The sequence below is a fragment of the Palaemon carinicauda genome, chromosome 41, assembly GCF_036898095.1.
Source record: "Palaemon carinicauda isolate YSFRI2023 chromosome 41, ASM3689809v2, whole genome shotgun sequence".
Classification (NCBI taxonomy): domain Eukaryota; kingdom Metazoa; phylum Arthropoda; class Malacostraca; order Decapoda; family Palaemonidae; genus Palaemon; species Palaemon carinicauda.
In genome coordinates this window covers 42,789,798-42,803,709 of record NC_090765.1, presented here as the reverse complement: position 1 = coordinate 42,803,709, position 13,912 = coordinate 42,789,798, and the positions used below count along the sequence as shown (strand labels likewise).

At 33.7% G+C, this 13,912-nt stretch overlaps 1 protein-coding gene across 1 annotated transcript; it reads left to right on the top strand.

The window, feature by feature from the left end:
• Positions 1–879: 879 nt before the first annotated feature.
• LOC137632280 (four-domain proteases inhibitor-like) lies at positions 880–4,900 on the top strand. The gene is made up of 4 exons (XM_068364173.1): positions 880–967; positions 1,511–1,641; positions 3,859–4,063; positions 4,629–4,900. Exons 1-4 carry the CDS (start codon positions 925–927, stop codon positions 4,637–4,639), a joined length of 390 nt encoding a protein of 129 aa, XP_068220274.1. The 5' UTR covers positions 880–924; the 3' UTR covers positions 4,640–4,900.
• Positions 4,901–13,912: the final 9,012 nt, after the last annotated feature.

Genomic DNA, 13,912 nt, shown 5'->3' with positions numbered 1-13,912 from the left:
TGATGCTGGTGAAGTAGATCGACCCACGACAAGGCGGGACATGGGCTCTGCGTTGGCAGCCCGTAAGAGGGATTTATATGATGTTAAAGACGGATACGCGTGCCGGATTGGAACGGACACGAGGACGGACAAGATGATGATGGAATGAAGCAGCCAGGACGACCGGGAGGGAGTCCAAAGCTGAAGTCAGGGGCGCCACAAAGCAGGTCTCATTTTCATCCTTAAGCAGTTCCTTCTCGGTCCAGAGGAAATTTCCTTTTCTTATTATAGAGGTCCGAACAGGACGACGTCCAATTAGTTGATAAAATTGTAGATTAACAATGATATTTTATTATCCTCTTTCTCAATTCCGACTTATCTGGGGTCATCAAGAAACTGACCTCATAAAAATCCCATTTCAGTACTATCTATATTTTTGTTTCCATTGCGAGTCCAGCATATGTCAACAGACAATAATACTAACTCAAATCAAATGCATTTTTTATTTTCCCTTTCATGGCTTTATATATATATATATATATATATATATATATATATATATATATATATATATATATATATATATATACACACACATTTATGTATGTATATATATATATGTGTGTGTGTCTGTGTATGTGATTTTGAAAGCGTGCATGTGTAAGTAAATATATAAATACAGTATATGTACGAATAACTTTGAAAAATCGGTTATAGTAAGTGGTATTTCATTTCTAGTATGAGAGGGGCCGTGTTACCATAAAGAATTTGAAAGCCCAGATTTTACGACACAAAAATCTTGGGCAAGAGATATGAAGAGAAAAAACTACAGATATGACGAATCCGTGCGGAGACAGAGATGAAAGACGGACTTAAAACATACTAACTGGCAATCGCAGGAGATATAAAAGGAATTAATTTCACATTGGCGATACCAGATTAACCATGATATTCTCAGTGTTACTGTTCGTTGTTCTTCCTAATTTAGGTGAGTAATAAAAATTATATTGATTTAGGGTTTACACAATAAATAAAAACTAGAGGGGCACCAAGTAGAGAGCATGCCTTCACCACGCCAAGAAGTCTTACTTTTGCTCTTAATTCCACTACGTACTTGTACTTCGATCAATTTTCTTCAAAATCTAATGGATTGTACTTGGATCATACCCCAAATGTCCACCAAGTTTCGTTGAAATTGGTTCAATAGTTTTTTTTTTTTTTTTTGCGTAATGTTGTTCACAAGCAAACAATAAACTAGGAAATATTTGCCATTTACCTAACATTGCTATTATTTTCAAAGTAATGAGGCGTACTTGTACTTTGATGTACTTCAACCATAATGTTACAAATTCATCCTTAGGTCATACCCAACATAATTACCAAGTTTGGTCAAAATCGGCACTGTACTTTTTGTGTAAAGTTGCTTACAAACCAACAAACGACGATAGGGGAGAATACAAACCCTTCGATTTTGGCGAAGGCAAAAAAAGCATTGCATAGAAAAGAAAATTATCTCGTCTCTTCCTTTCAGCCAAAAGTGAAGACTGTAACTCCATCTGTACGACTGAATGGAATCCGGTCTGTGGCACCGATAAAGTGACATACGGTAATCAATGCTCGTTGGAATACGCAGATTGTATGAGCAAGGATGACATAGGATTGGTAATTATTTCCTGAATTTTTCTGAAGCTTCTTTTTATACTCCTCAACGCTTACCCCTTTATTATGAAGCTAAGTACAATGATATTGCTTCAAAAGATTTTTTATCCCGAGAGAGAGAGAGAGAGAGAGAGAGAGAGAGAGAGAGAGAGAGAGAGAGAGAGAGAGAGAGAGAGAGAGAGAGAGAGAGTAGTGTGTGTGTTTGGGTGTAGTGAAAAAACGTATAAGCAACATACAGATCTCACGTAAACACAGAGAGAGAGAGAGAGAGAGAGAGAGAGAGAGAGAGAGAGAGAGAGAGAGAGAGAGAGAGAAATCATTTTGGTTTACCTTTACTTTTATTTTCATTCCCAGATTGGCATGCCCTTATTAACAAACATTTTAAATGTGTAAGAAAAAAATTGCATAATTACAACAATATAGTTCCCTGTTATTAAATTTCAGCCATGACTTGAAAGACAAACATGAAAATACCAATTACAAAAGATAAACAGATTCAAGACACTTTTGTTTAGTCCAAGCTTAATAAAAAAAAAATTCATAAAGAAAAGAAATTCTATCTCAGCTATGATGCTCCTTAAAAACCTAATTTGAAACATATTCTTAGAATTTTACCCTCAGAACACGTACCTTCACCATCATTAAAAGAAATTTTCTTATGCAGGAAAACTATAATTTCGAGCAAATTTTACTGTAAAGTAAAAATAGGAAACGAATGTGAGGACACAATGTGCACTTTTAAAGTCTATTTATATGAGTGAGAACGTTTTATGTATATTCTTACACAGGCAAACAGATGCTACTGATAAAAGATAACAGATATCTGTTGTTACAGGCATCAATAAAAAGAAAAAAACTTCATCAGAAGAGCGTAGCAAATAAACGGAGGGGTGACAAAAGTAAATGCTTTATAAATATTTATAAATGTTTGAATTAATAATAAAAAAAAAAAGGTTAGCTCGAGCAAATATTTATGAAATGTGTGCAAGTCAGCATTAAGAAACACTGATGATGTAGCAACCTACACTAACGTTTGTTATCACAGTCGCCATTATAACAACGGAGGATTCAGTCACACTCTGGATTACACAAAGCCATTATTTTAATCAACTGCAACATTTAGGATTCGTCTACTTCATTAACAAGCACACACAACAGATAGTATTTTCCTACAAAAAAAAAAATTCAACTACAATGTAATTTATTCCTAAACGACGACAAATAATAGAAGGAATAATTAGTTTTTCTCTTAGTTCTGAACTTATTTTCTAAGATTTTTTGCTTCATTATCACACTAGATATGCTATCTCAAAGCGTCTGAAGTGAAACGATAACTTATATAACACAGCGACCGCATTGTAAATCTCAGAATGAGATATAATCTGGTAAACAACGGAAATAACTAAATAACCATAAACATAAAGATTAGAAAACTACTAAATTCAAAATTAAATAATTTTCGCAGCACCATTGAAGTGTAGTCAATCCTTATTAATTCATTAAAATTTCACGGAATAAAATAGAAAAAAATAATGTTTATACACTTCAAACAACTGTATGTTTCCGATATTGGTATAGGAGGAGAGCCGCCGTTCTTAGAATATGTCGTGCACCCCGTTCCACCAGACCTCGTTTGGAGCTTCCCTTGTCTACGCATATTAAAAATTGAATAACAAAATTATCAATCCACCAGTGACGAATACTGAACATATGTTGCACAGTTGCAGTCAGCGACTGATTATAGTTGATGGAACTACCGCCTTTTTTTCAACCACTATCTTCACGTAACTCCAGTAAGAAATAGGAATCTATGAATTTCTTTCATAAGATGACAGCTTTTTTGAAAAATATTTCTCAGAAAAAAAATAGAACTGGTTTGTGCAGATAAATGACATAACATCGATCAGCTTCAAAATGCCGAAATAAAAAACACCTTTAGAAATTTGGATGAAAACTACGAATTGGGATGAAAACTGTAAAAACTGCACAATATTCACTAATTCTGCTAAAAAGAACATGCGGTTCACAAACCAGGGAAGTCAACTTAACTTGGTAACATCATTTTCTCATTGTTTAATTTTGTTAAACTACCATATATTCTACAATCAGTTTTCAGGCAAACTAGCAAAGCATGTTCAATAAATCTCCCACTAAATCAAATAATTACACGTCCAATGCATTCTATAACTACACTGATTTAATTACAAATCCATATTTCAGGACTATTTGGGCGAGTGCGAGCCAAAACTACGGAAAAGTCGTCCTAATTGCGAGGAATCAATGATGAAGGAAAACTGTGATCTTCACTCCTACTCACCTATTTGCGAAAGGTCTGGCACCACTTACAGGAACATGTGCCATCTATGTCAATCTATGTTTGAACAACAGAAGACAAGGAATGTTATGTACATCATTGCACACATGGGTAAGAAAGAACACGAATCGGCTACATCTCTACATTCTGATTTATAATAGTTTAATGTAAATATACAAAAAAAAAAAAAAATATTACATTTAATTCAGTCCAAGGTTGATAAGTTATCAGTTTGGCTAAATAACATCATATAGTATGCAATGAACTAATATTGCCTAGTCTATAAATATAGAGGGTAACGACAATTAATTACTTTATTTAACGAATTTGCATTTCTAATGCCCAAAACAATAACCTTAAAGGAGAATTTACAAATTTCTAATTATTCCTGAGAGAGAGAGAGAGAGAGAGAGAGAGAGAGAGAGAGAGAGAGAGAGAGAGAGAGAGAGAGAGAGAGAGAGAGAGAATATACATCATAATTATGGGGTCCATATTCTAGCAAAAGCTACATCAGACATACAATTATAAAGATCAGATCATGAAGATTGTTCCTGGATAAACAAGAACATCGTCCATACAGAGCCATCCACACAGAGATCAACCATATACATATTACTTATAGATTAATCATACATTAATCGTTTCTTTACTTAAATATTTCCTTTATCTTTTGCAGGACCGTGTTAACGCAAGAAGGAATTCCATTTAAAAACAACTAAACAGAAATCTAGACAACTGGAGCAGTAATGAACATGTTTTTATCATGCAAAGAATTGTTCCATCCTGTTTGCACATTCTTAATTATATAGACACATGATTCTTACAGTTATTACCTATATATAGTATTGCGTACACAAATTTGCAAATGAGACGGAATAAAAGAAATTCAAGAAAAGAAACACCAAATATACAAATAAAAAAAATGCAAACTGATAAATTATCGCATTTCATTGGATGTAAAATCCTATTCTGAATAAAACCGAAAATGAATAAACTTCCCTTTAATTATCATTTACATGGTATTAGAAATATTTAATAAGGTAACAGAAAAAAAATTCAATTTATACGTCTCTTGACATCGTATTCATGTGTCGCTATAAGTTGGCCGGATCTAATCATTCGTCAGTGTCCGTTTGTTTGTCCCTCATAGAGAAGTAAAAAAATAAAAAAATATTCTTAGATCAATGAAATTTCGAAGAAAAGATTACTCAAATTGACCCAGAGCTAAGTCATGGATTATTTATCATAGTTTTGCTTTTTGCTCTCTACCTGTGTAATATATAACTTTTGGTGGTCATTGAAAAATTTATAAAGTGTGAGTCCTAACAGGATTTTAAAGTTTTCAACATGAATCCAGTCCCAGATGTTGATCAATTGTTTTTTTCTTGACTTCCATCGTTGCATCAATAAACTTGGAAGGAATTTCCATTTTCATAAAATTCCTTACAAAATTCCTTAACTAGCGAGATTTCATGATGATCACAACAGCTTAATACATCTAGGGGATGAAAATAAATGTGTCTAGGGATTGGTATTGGCAGAGGTGTGTGTGCGTGTTGTAATCATAATAGCCTCTTAACTTCCTCAAGTTTCCCAGGTTTAATACTTCAAGCCTGTAGCAGATTGGGAAATTTACGAAAGAATCTTTTACCTCTAATGAGAGGACTTACCCTTCCAACATGAGGTTCTAGAGAGCACACTACATGTCTTTGTAGGTTAGTCTGTATTTAAACACTAACTTAAACCTCATTTGTTCATTTCCTACACTGATATAGGACTGCAGTGATAAGCGTATCCATGTAAATATGCAAGCAATTCGAGAGGTGTTGATGGGTATTAAAGAATACAGGCATGGCTGGTAAAAGATTAAAGGTAGACTATCATATATATATATATATATATATATATATATATATATATATATATATATATATATATATATATATATATATATATATATATATATATATATATATATTTGAGAGAGAGAGAGAGAGAGAGAGAGAGAGAGAGATCCTTGTGTGGCGTTTGTCGACATCCTGGCTTACCAAATGACCCAAGGAACAATTGCCAGACGAGGAATAACTGCTCAAAACCCCACTGTTTCTGTTGATTTCACCAATAAATAAAGTTAGACGATTGTGTTGAGCTGTACAAGGTTTTAAGAAGACTGCTCCTACCAGCTAGAAGGAAAAGTGTATTGTAGAAAAAATATTATATATTTACATTTATATATAAATATATATATATAAATATATATATATATATAAATATATATATAAATATACATATATATATATATATATATATATATATATATATATATATATATATATATATATACATATATATACATACACATATATATATATATACATATATATATATACATACTGTATATATATATACACACACACACACACACACACACATATATATATATATATATATATATATATATATATATATATATATATATATATATATATATATATATATGTATGTATGTATAATGCGTGTAAAAATAACTGAAGTACATGATGCTCAGATGGAAAAACGCACAAGTGAAAATTAAATCTATGTGAATCCTACCCTGTTTTGTCTTGTATATGGATACATAGATACATACAAACACACACACAGACACGCATATATATGTATGTGTGTGTGTTTGTATTACGAATTTGTATACATTTGCGTACATATGTATATAAATACAACATCGTGCTTTGAAAATATACAGGACAAAACCCTTTTGTGATGATTCATATGAGTTTTTCCACACCCACACAAGCACACACATATACTGTGTGCGTATATATATATATATATATATATATATATATATATATATATATATATATATATATATATATATATATATGTGTGTGTGTGTGTGTGTGTGTGTGTGTGTGTGTTATATAAAAAATTCAAAGTGTTAAATCAATCTAAATATGATTACTTGAGGGAAAAACAGGGACAGAGGATTTCCCATAGACATACCATAAATTTATTCATATGGGTCAAGATCATTGACAATTAAAATACTTAGGGAAACTATTTTTTTTTTTTTCAAAACTTTGGGCTCCATTGAATGTTCATCTTCACACTTTCAAGGGGTCTTTGTGATAGAATACATAAATCTAATATAACGACAGTTTTGATGTTACCTCATTATTGACTAAAGTGCCTATTGATGGCTTCTTTAACTTTCTGGCCGATTCAGTAAATTCTAACGAGTTACCATTGTCAAACAATACTATTACTGAGAGTCTTTATTTTTGTATTAAAAAGTGTTTGGCAGGATTATGGGTTACCCTTTGTCCCCTCTTTCATCAAACATACATACATACAAACATACACACACACACACACACACACACACACACACACACACACACATATATATATATATATATATATATATATATATATATATATATATATATATATATATATATATGTATATATATACTGTATATATATGAAATTTTTTAGAAAAAATTTATCCCTTTATTCGGTTCCCTCAAATTACTTCGTATGGTTATGTTAAGGATTTTCTGGAAATTCTAAAATAAAATTTGAAACTAGAGTGGATTTGCTGGTCTCATTAATTTTAAAGTATTCCCTGCAGAAAAGAAACAAAATAGCATTATACCTTTACTAGACATTTCCATTGTTAGAGAAGCCAACTAGATTAACTTTTACATATTCAAAAAACTTTATAATACCTTATAGTATTGACCTACTCATTTCTATTCAAGCCATTCTAAACAAGTGAGCAAGTCCTGAACGCGGACATGGTCCTCGTAGAGGACATACCTCCGCCAAGGTGACCTAGAGCGCCATATGTCCTAGAATCATGAATTGATGTGACTTCGACCTTCACATGACCTTGACCTTCACGTGACCTTCAAGTGACCTTGACCTTCACGTGACCTTGACCTTCACATGACCTTGGCTTCAAGTGACCTTGATCTTCAAATGTACTTGACCTTCACGTGACCTTGACCTTCAGGTGACCTTGACCTTCACGTGACCTTGACCTTCACGTGACCTTGACCTTCAAGTGACCTGCTTGACTTTTGACCTTCAAGTGATCTTTGTTCATTTGCCACTGATACTTAATATGACATTGATGTAATGCACCAATATGACCTTGACCTTTGACCTTTATAAATTTGAACATCACCCATGGGTTGCGCCTGGACTAGGACTTCCCTGTTGGCTTATGCAAAAGTCAGTGCTTTATTTCTGTCTCTTGATATGGCCACTTATGTCATAGTGACACCAGTGACCCCTGTGACCTTGACCTTGGGGTGACCTTGACCAAAATTTAATCAGTTCTTCCATACACATTGGGGAACTACTTGGCCAAGTTTGAAGTGATTCCGTGTAGAAATGTGGCCTCTACGTTGTCCACAGACAGACAGACAAACAAACAAACAAACAAACCGAACCGAAAACATAACCTCCTGGCGGAGGTAAATATTGTCGTCTGTATTTTGTGTCAGAACACATACGGATATGTAACTCGGAGAATATGGAAGATGAATTCACCTAAAGAGAAGATATTGCCATGAACCTATGCTATCCTCAATATTTTATGAAATTTTAAGAAAAGCCATTTTATAATGTCTACTAGGAAAAATCGAGTTAATAAATAATATACTGTGTGTACCCTTTCATGAATGTTATCTAGATACCATACCCTTTTTAAAAGAACTTAATATAAGGATGGTACTTGATTATACTTGCACATTTAAAATATGTTAATTAAACCACCCACAAAATAATAATAATATAAAATATAACCCATGTAAAGAAATATATTAATTTTATGGCAGCTAAACGTCTAGACATACAAAAACCCGCAAGAATAAAATGTTGTGCCAAAAGGATACATTATTAATAGTATGACTGAACGTTGAGTTAAAGTCGACCACAGGATTACTTGGGCAAAAGCTGACGCAGAAATCCATCTGACTAACCACAGAAGTATTACAGAAACTATCTGTATCAAAGGTCAAAGGCTGAATGTTGGCGCTGGTCTGGCTTCCGTAGCCCGTGTATTATCCTCTTTTGTTTTTTTTTTACTTTTCCTTACGTGGCTTGAGTTGTTTTTCCGTTTGAAATACCAGAATTCACATAATTTCATTATAATTACGAAAATATTATTGTAACACCTTCATTTTCATATGATTATACTTAATTGTAATATCTCCATACTCACCATTTACTGCACTACTATTCCCTCATATAAATTAAGAAACTGAGACATATCCAATAACAGTAAAGACTATCATCATTATCCTCCCTTTAAAGGTCACTCAATGGCAGAGGAAAGGGACAGGATAATGTCCTAGAGACACCAGCGTCCAAGCCCCTCTCCATCAAGCTATACTCAATTTTTTTAAATGAGGCGCATTTGCACCGACTCGCAGATGGCTCCAAACTATTGGAACCTAGATATAAGTCTACTTTAGGCTCTAGAGCCTTTACATATGCGGCCCGGGCCTAAATAATAAGCTCCAACGTAACATTTCAATGATTGAAGACATTAAGGCTTTCAAGAGGAAACACAAGACTCTTATTTCATGAGTCTTTTGACAGTGACGATTTAACAGTAAATGAAGGATATGAGACATGAAACGTTAAATACTCTGAACGAACAAGGTAAAACGACAGTGGAGGTCCTGTAGAGAGTGGGGTTCCCCTGCTGTATGGGACCGGAGAAGCAGCCATCAAAGTAAAGTAACCAACGTTGGCCGTTTCCCACAAATCTAACGATGGAATTAAAAGGAAATGCTAAACTGGAATTCATCAATACATGAACGGACTGGTAAGCAAAAATAAAACTAAAAATACTCACAATGGACAATATATCAAGTAAAGGTTAAAAACATAATGCAAAATTAAAAGACAGCAATGCAACTGTAAAAAAAATTGCTTAAAAATCAAATTACGAGTTACAGCCAAATAATATTAAATAGGATAATAAACCATACTCCTTTTTGACCACAAAACACAAAAGCAAAACACGCAAACAAATGACGGAACATTAAGGTTCCTGTTATCAACGCCTCTTATTACCGAATGTCAAAAAAGCATTCAGCTTAGAACCATCAACCAGATACAATGACAGCTAAGCCAAGGCAGGCGATAAAAAAAATGAAAAAAAAAAAAAAATCACAATTTCTGGTGGCGTCTCCTTAGCTTCTTGATCGACCAACTTTCTCGCTAAATTGAAAAAGTTACCCCCCATGACGGAGTGTGCTGGCGAAGATATGCCTCAGGCGGGCACGGGGAAGCGCCCCAAGGGGACGCCCAAGCGCCACAAATAATTAAAAGGATAGAAATGGTTAATTTAGATAAAAATTTCCGGGAGAGAAGGAGGCATTTTGAGAGACTTCTTTTTTCCTCGTCTTTTTTTATTTTCTTTCACGAAACCCTTGAACGCAGCCCGATGCGAGTGAAGAAACGGCGGCAAAATGTGGCGGGAAGATAAGGCGGCCGTGGTCCCACGGTGCCCCGGTGCCTGAAGGTCGATAATTTCAGATCATTTTTGCTTTTCTTCTTGATCAAGTTACAAAAAATATTTATTGAAATTCCTACAATGATTATTACTACGTATTCAATTTCACTTACGTTCCAAAAGCAGTAAAATTTGTTTCTTACTGATCACATGAAGCATTTTAGCTAATGGATGATTATCGTGCATTGTGCAACCGTCTCCGTCAACCAGCCCGCCACAGTCAGTTGATAAAAAGCGCGGGAAAGCGACGGGGTTCATCTTTTTAATCGCCAGCTTCAAGGGATCACCGATGTCACTTCTCTCCGTGATTGGCTCGGAGACTCTTTTCTTGCTCTTTCTCTCCTGCATCGAGGCGCTGAATGAAAATCCCTTTTTCTTTCTTTTTCATTCCTCTTAATTTACATTTTTCTTATGATGTAGAAAAGACCAATTATTTAAAACTAATGTCGATCACAATCAAACGATAATTAAATGATAATGTATAAATACTGAAAATCACGATAATATTTGTAAAAATAAAGTCATGATCCTTATACACATATGATCCGATAACCAAAATAAATTCAAATCGTTATATATCGCTGAAGTAAAGATAATTATATCATGAAAATCCGCCCATTAAATAACAAAATACATGCACCTCGAAGCTAAGTAGATTAGCCACTTCGGGAACATGGTAGGGAGTATTTTAGCAATCAAACATTTGCATAAAAGAAAAAGGGTGGGGAATTGGAAGGAAGACATTTATAACTTCACGCAATACAATAGCAAATATGTATATTAAGCCAAGAGACATTCTGTACATAAAATAAAAATGTTAATGCAATAAAAAAAATTTCGATAATCAATGTTTTATTTTCCCATGATCGAGAAGTCCCCTTCTTAAGATGTAGTTTATAGAAACCAAGTGAAATGGTAGCAGGATGAAACTTGTAAATCTTTTCAGAATCAGTAATCAAAGGAAACTAAGACACTGAACTGGAGGATTTCCCATGAGAATTTACTAATACATCAACATAAATATTGAATAAAAAAAAATTAAATGAAATTCAATATTTACCTGCGTACTATATTACTATATACTCCAGAGGCTTGGGCATTAATTATATTAAAAATTAAAAAGCTGTGTTAGAGTGACTAAATGAAGATCCCCATATATAGTGATAAAATTGACTGGGAAAATTCCGCTTTCTTCATATACTGTTCCTAACAGTTTGGCTAAAAAAAAGAAGAAAAAAAAATTGGGGTTCTCAAAGTAAATTTGCATTTCGTATTCAATATCTTACCCCAAATAACGCGATTAGTGGAGGTTACATGATTATCTTCACTCTAAGTTTCATCCTTCGAGTTGCCTAAAGCACAAAGCGTTACTCTTATGAACCAACGTATCCAAAAGTGACGTCTTCAAATGTTCATTCCTCTATTAGCAATAGTATATTTGACGCTTGATTCAAATTTCCTAGCAACACTTATACAGTTGACCGTGCAAGTTGAAGTTTTCATGCTTATCTATTCTACCCCTAGAAAAATACAAATTACAAACATATTTCCATCTAATTAATATAAATATGATAAATGTGACACCGAACATGCTCTCGCTAAAGTATACGAAAAATACATATATAATTATTAAACATAAATTACAATTAATTGAAAACTATAATCAAATTATACCTAAACAGGCAAACAAATAATCACCAAAAAAAAAAAATCATTCATGCACCAATCAAAAGAATTGATGAAACCGAACGCTATTGCAAACGAATGAAAGTAGGCGAAAATGCAAAATAAAAGGCTGTAAAAAAAAAAACCTCGAGGGGTAAAGAAATGCGAAAAGAACAGAATGGAGAGGAACGGTGGAGAAGAATAAGAACGTCTCTGGGTGTGAGAAGAATGCTAAAAATTGATGTCATCTTTAAGAAGCCCCTCGAGATGGAATGCCAGCGTGCAACTGTGGGTCACGAGGAAATGTAGAGAAATGCCTGAAGGGACCAAGTTCTGGAATACATTAACTGGCGTTTATTTGATTTATCATGTTATTTTCTTCTTTAATTCCCAAATAATAATACTCATAATAGCAGTAGCGATGACAGTATTTTAAGAATAAAGTGTTATCATTTGTGATTATTAATCATCTTATTCAAATAAATAGTAAAAGGTAAGATCAATAAGAATTTTCCCAAGTCAAGCTCTCATGTAAACCGCCTACTTAATGTAAATGGAGTCCGTCACCACTGATTAAATATTCAGATACGCGGATCAGCCACAAGCTCGTATCAATGAGAAAGCATTTCATTCTCATAGAACCCTTCTTATCGGAAATATGAAACATGCTATAGATTCCACTACAAAACAGATTGCTTTTGGAATTTTCCAGTAAAGGCAAGAATGGAAAGAAGAAAGCGTTAAGTACCACAGCATAAGGTTTAGGCAATGGGAACTGAGTATGAGGCACAAAACAGGGCGATAATAGATGAAGTGTAAAAGATTGATGTGTGTTATTGATGATGGTGTGGGAAGTGTAACCGGGAAGCAGCATAACTCAGACACGTAAAAGCAAAGAAAAGTTGTGCCAAACACTGTTAGTGGAATTTAGAGATAAACATAATACTGGATTATTGAAATATGCACTATGAATGAAGGTGATAAGAAAAATGTAGTTACCTGTATCATATCATTATTAAACTGACCTTAATGTCTATGACTTTGGATAAATCAAGCTTTGGAAAAACATAATTAAACCCATTCGGTCTGTTGGTATCCTTGTTTCTTGGCGTTAGTTTTAACTTTTGAATACTGCTCCCATTTCTCCAAACATTATCAACCTTTACAAAGAGGTCTGCATTGTCTTAAGAAAGTTTTGTAGATTTGACCTGTCGAACATTAGAATCAGAACATAACCATAGTAATTACTTTTAGTGCTGTGAATAGAATAATAACTGACCCAAGAGGTCATTTCTAAAAATTAAAAGCTAACCTATGAGCTTTTCATTTTCCGGCTTCCTACAATTACATCTTTTAATCTGCATTGTAATATAAAAGAATGTTTCAACATACAATTATTTCTCCTTATCTGTACGGTATCATAACTAAAGATGCTCAGATATGCTTTTTTTCGGTTCCTATTATATTTCATTTAATACAGTGAGATAGAAGAAGCCGAAAGCCTCAAATTATGAAAATCACCCTAGCACTCCGTTCCACCACTCTCATCCACCAGCCAAATTTTGGCATTAAAGGTCATTTCATAAAATAATTGGAGAAAAATACAATGAGTAATATTGAAGGAAAGCGACCAAGGCAAAATTATTATGCCGTCTAATAAAATTCCCCCCAGAGACCCTGAAATATGAAAGCAAATTCACCAACCTAACCTAATATGAGTAATGCCCAATATAAAAGTAAATAAACAAAATCGAACCCAT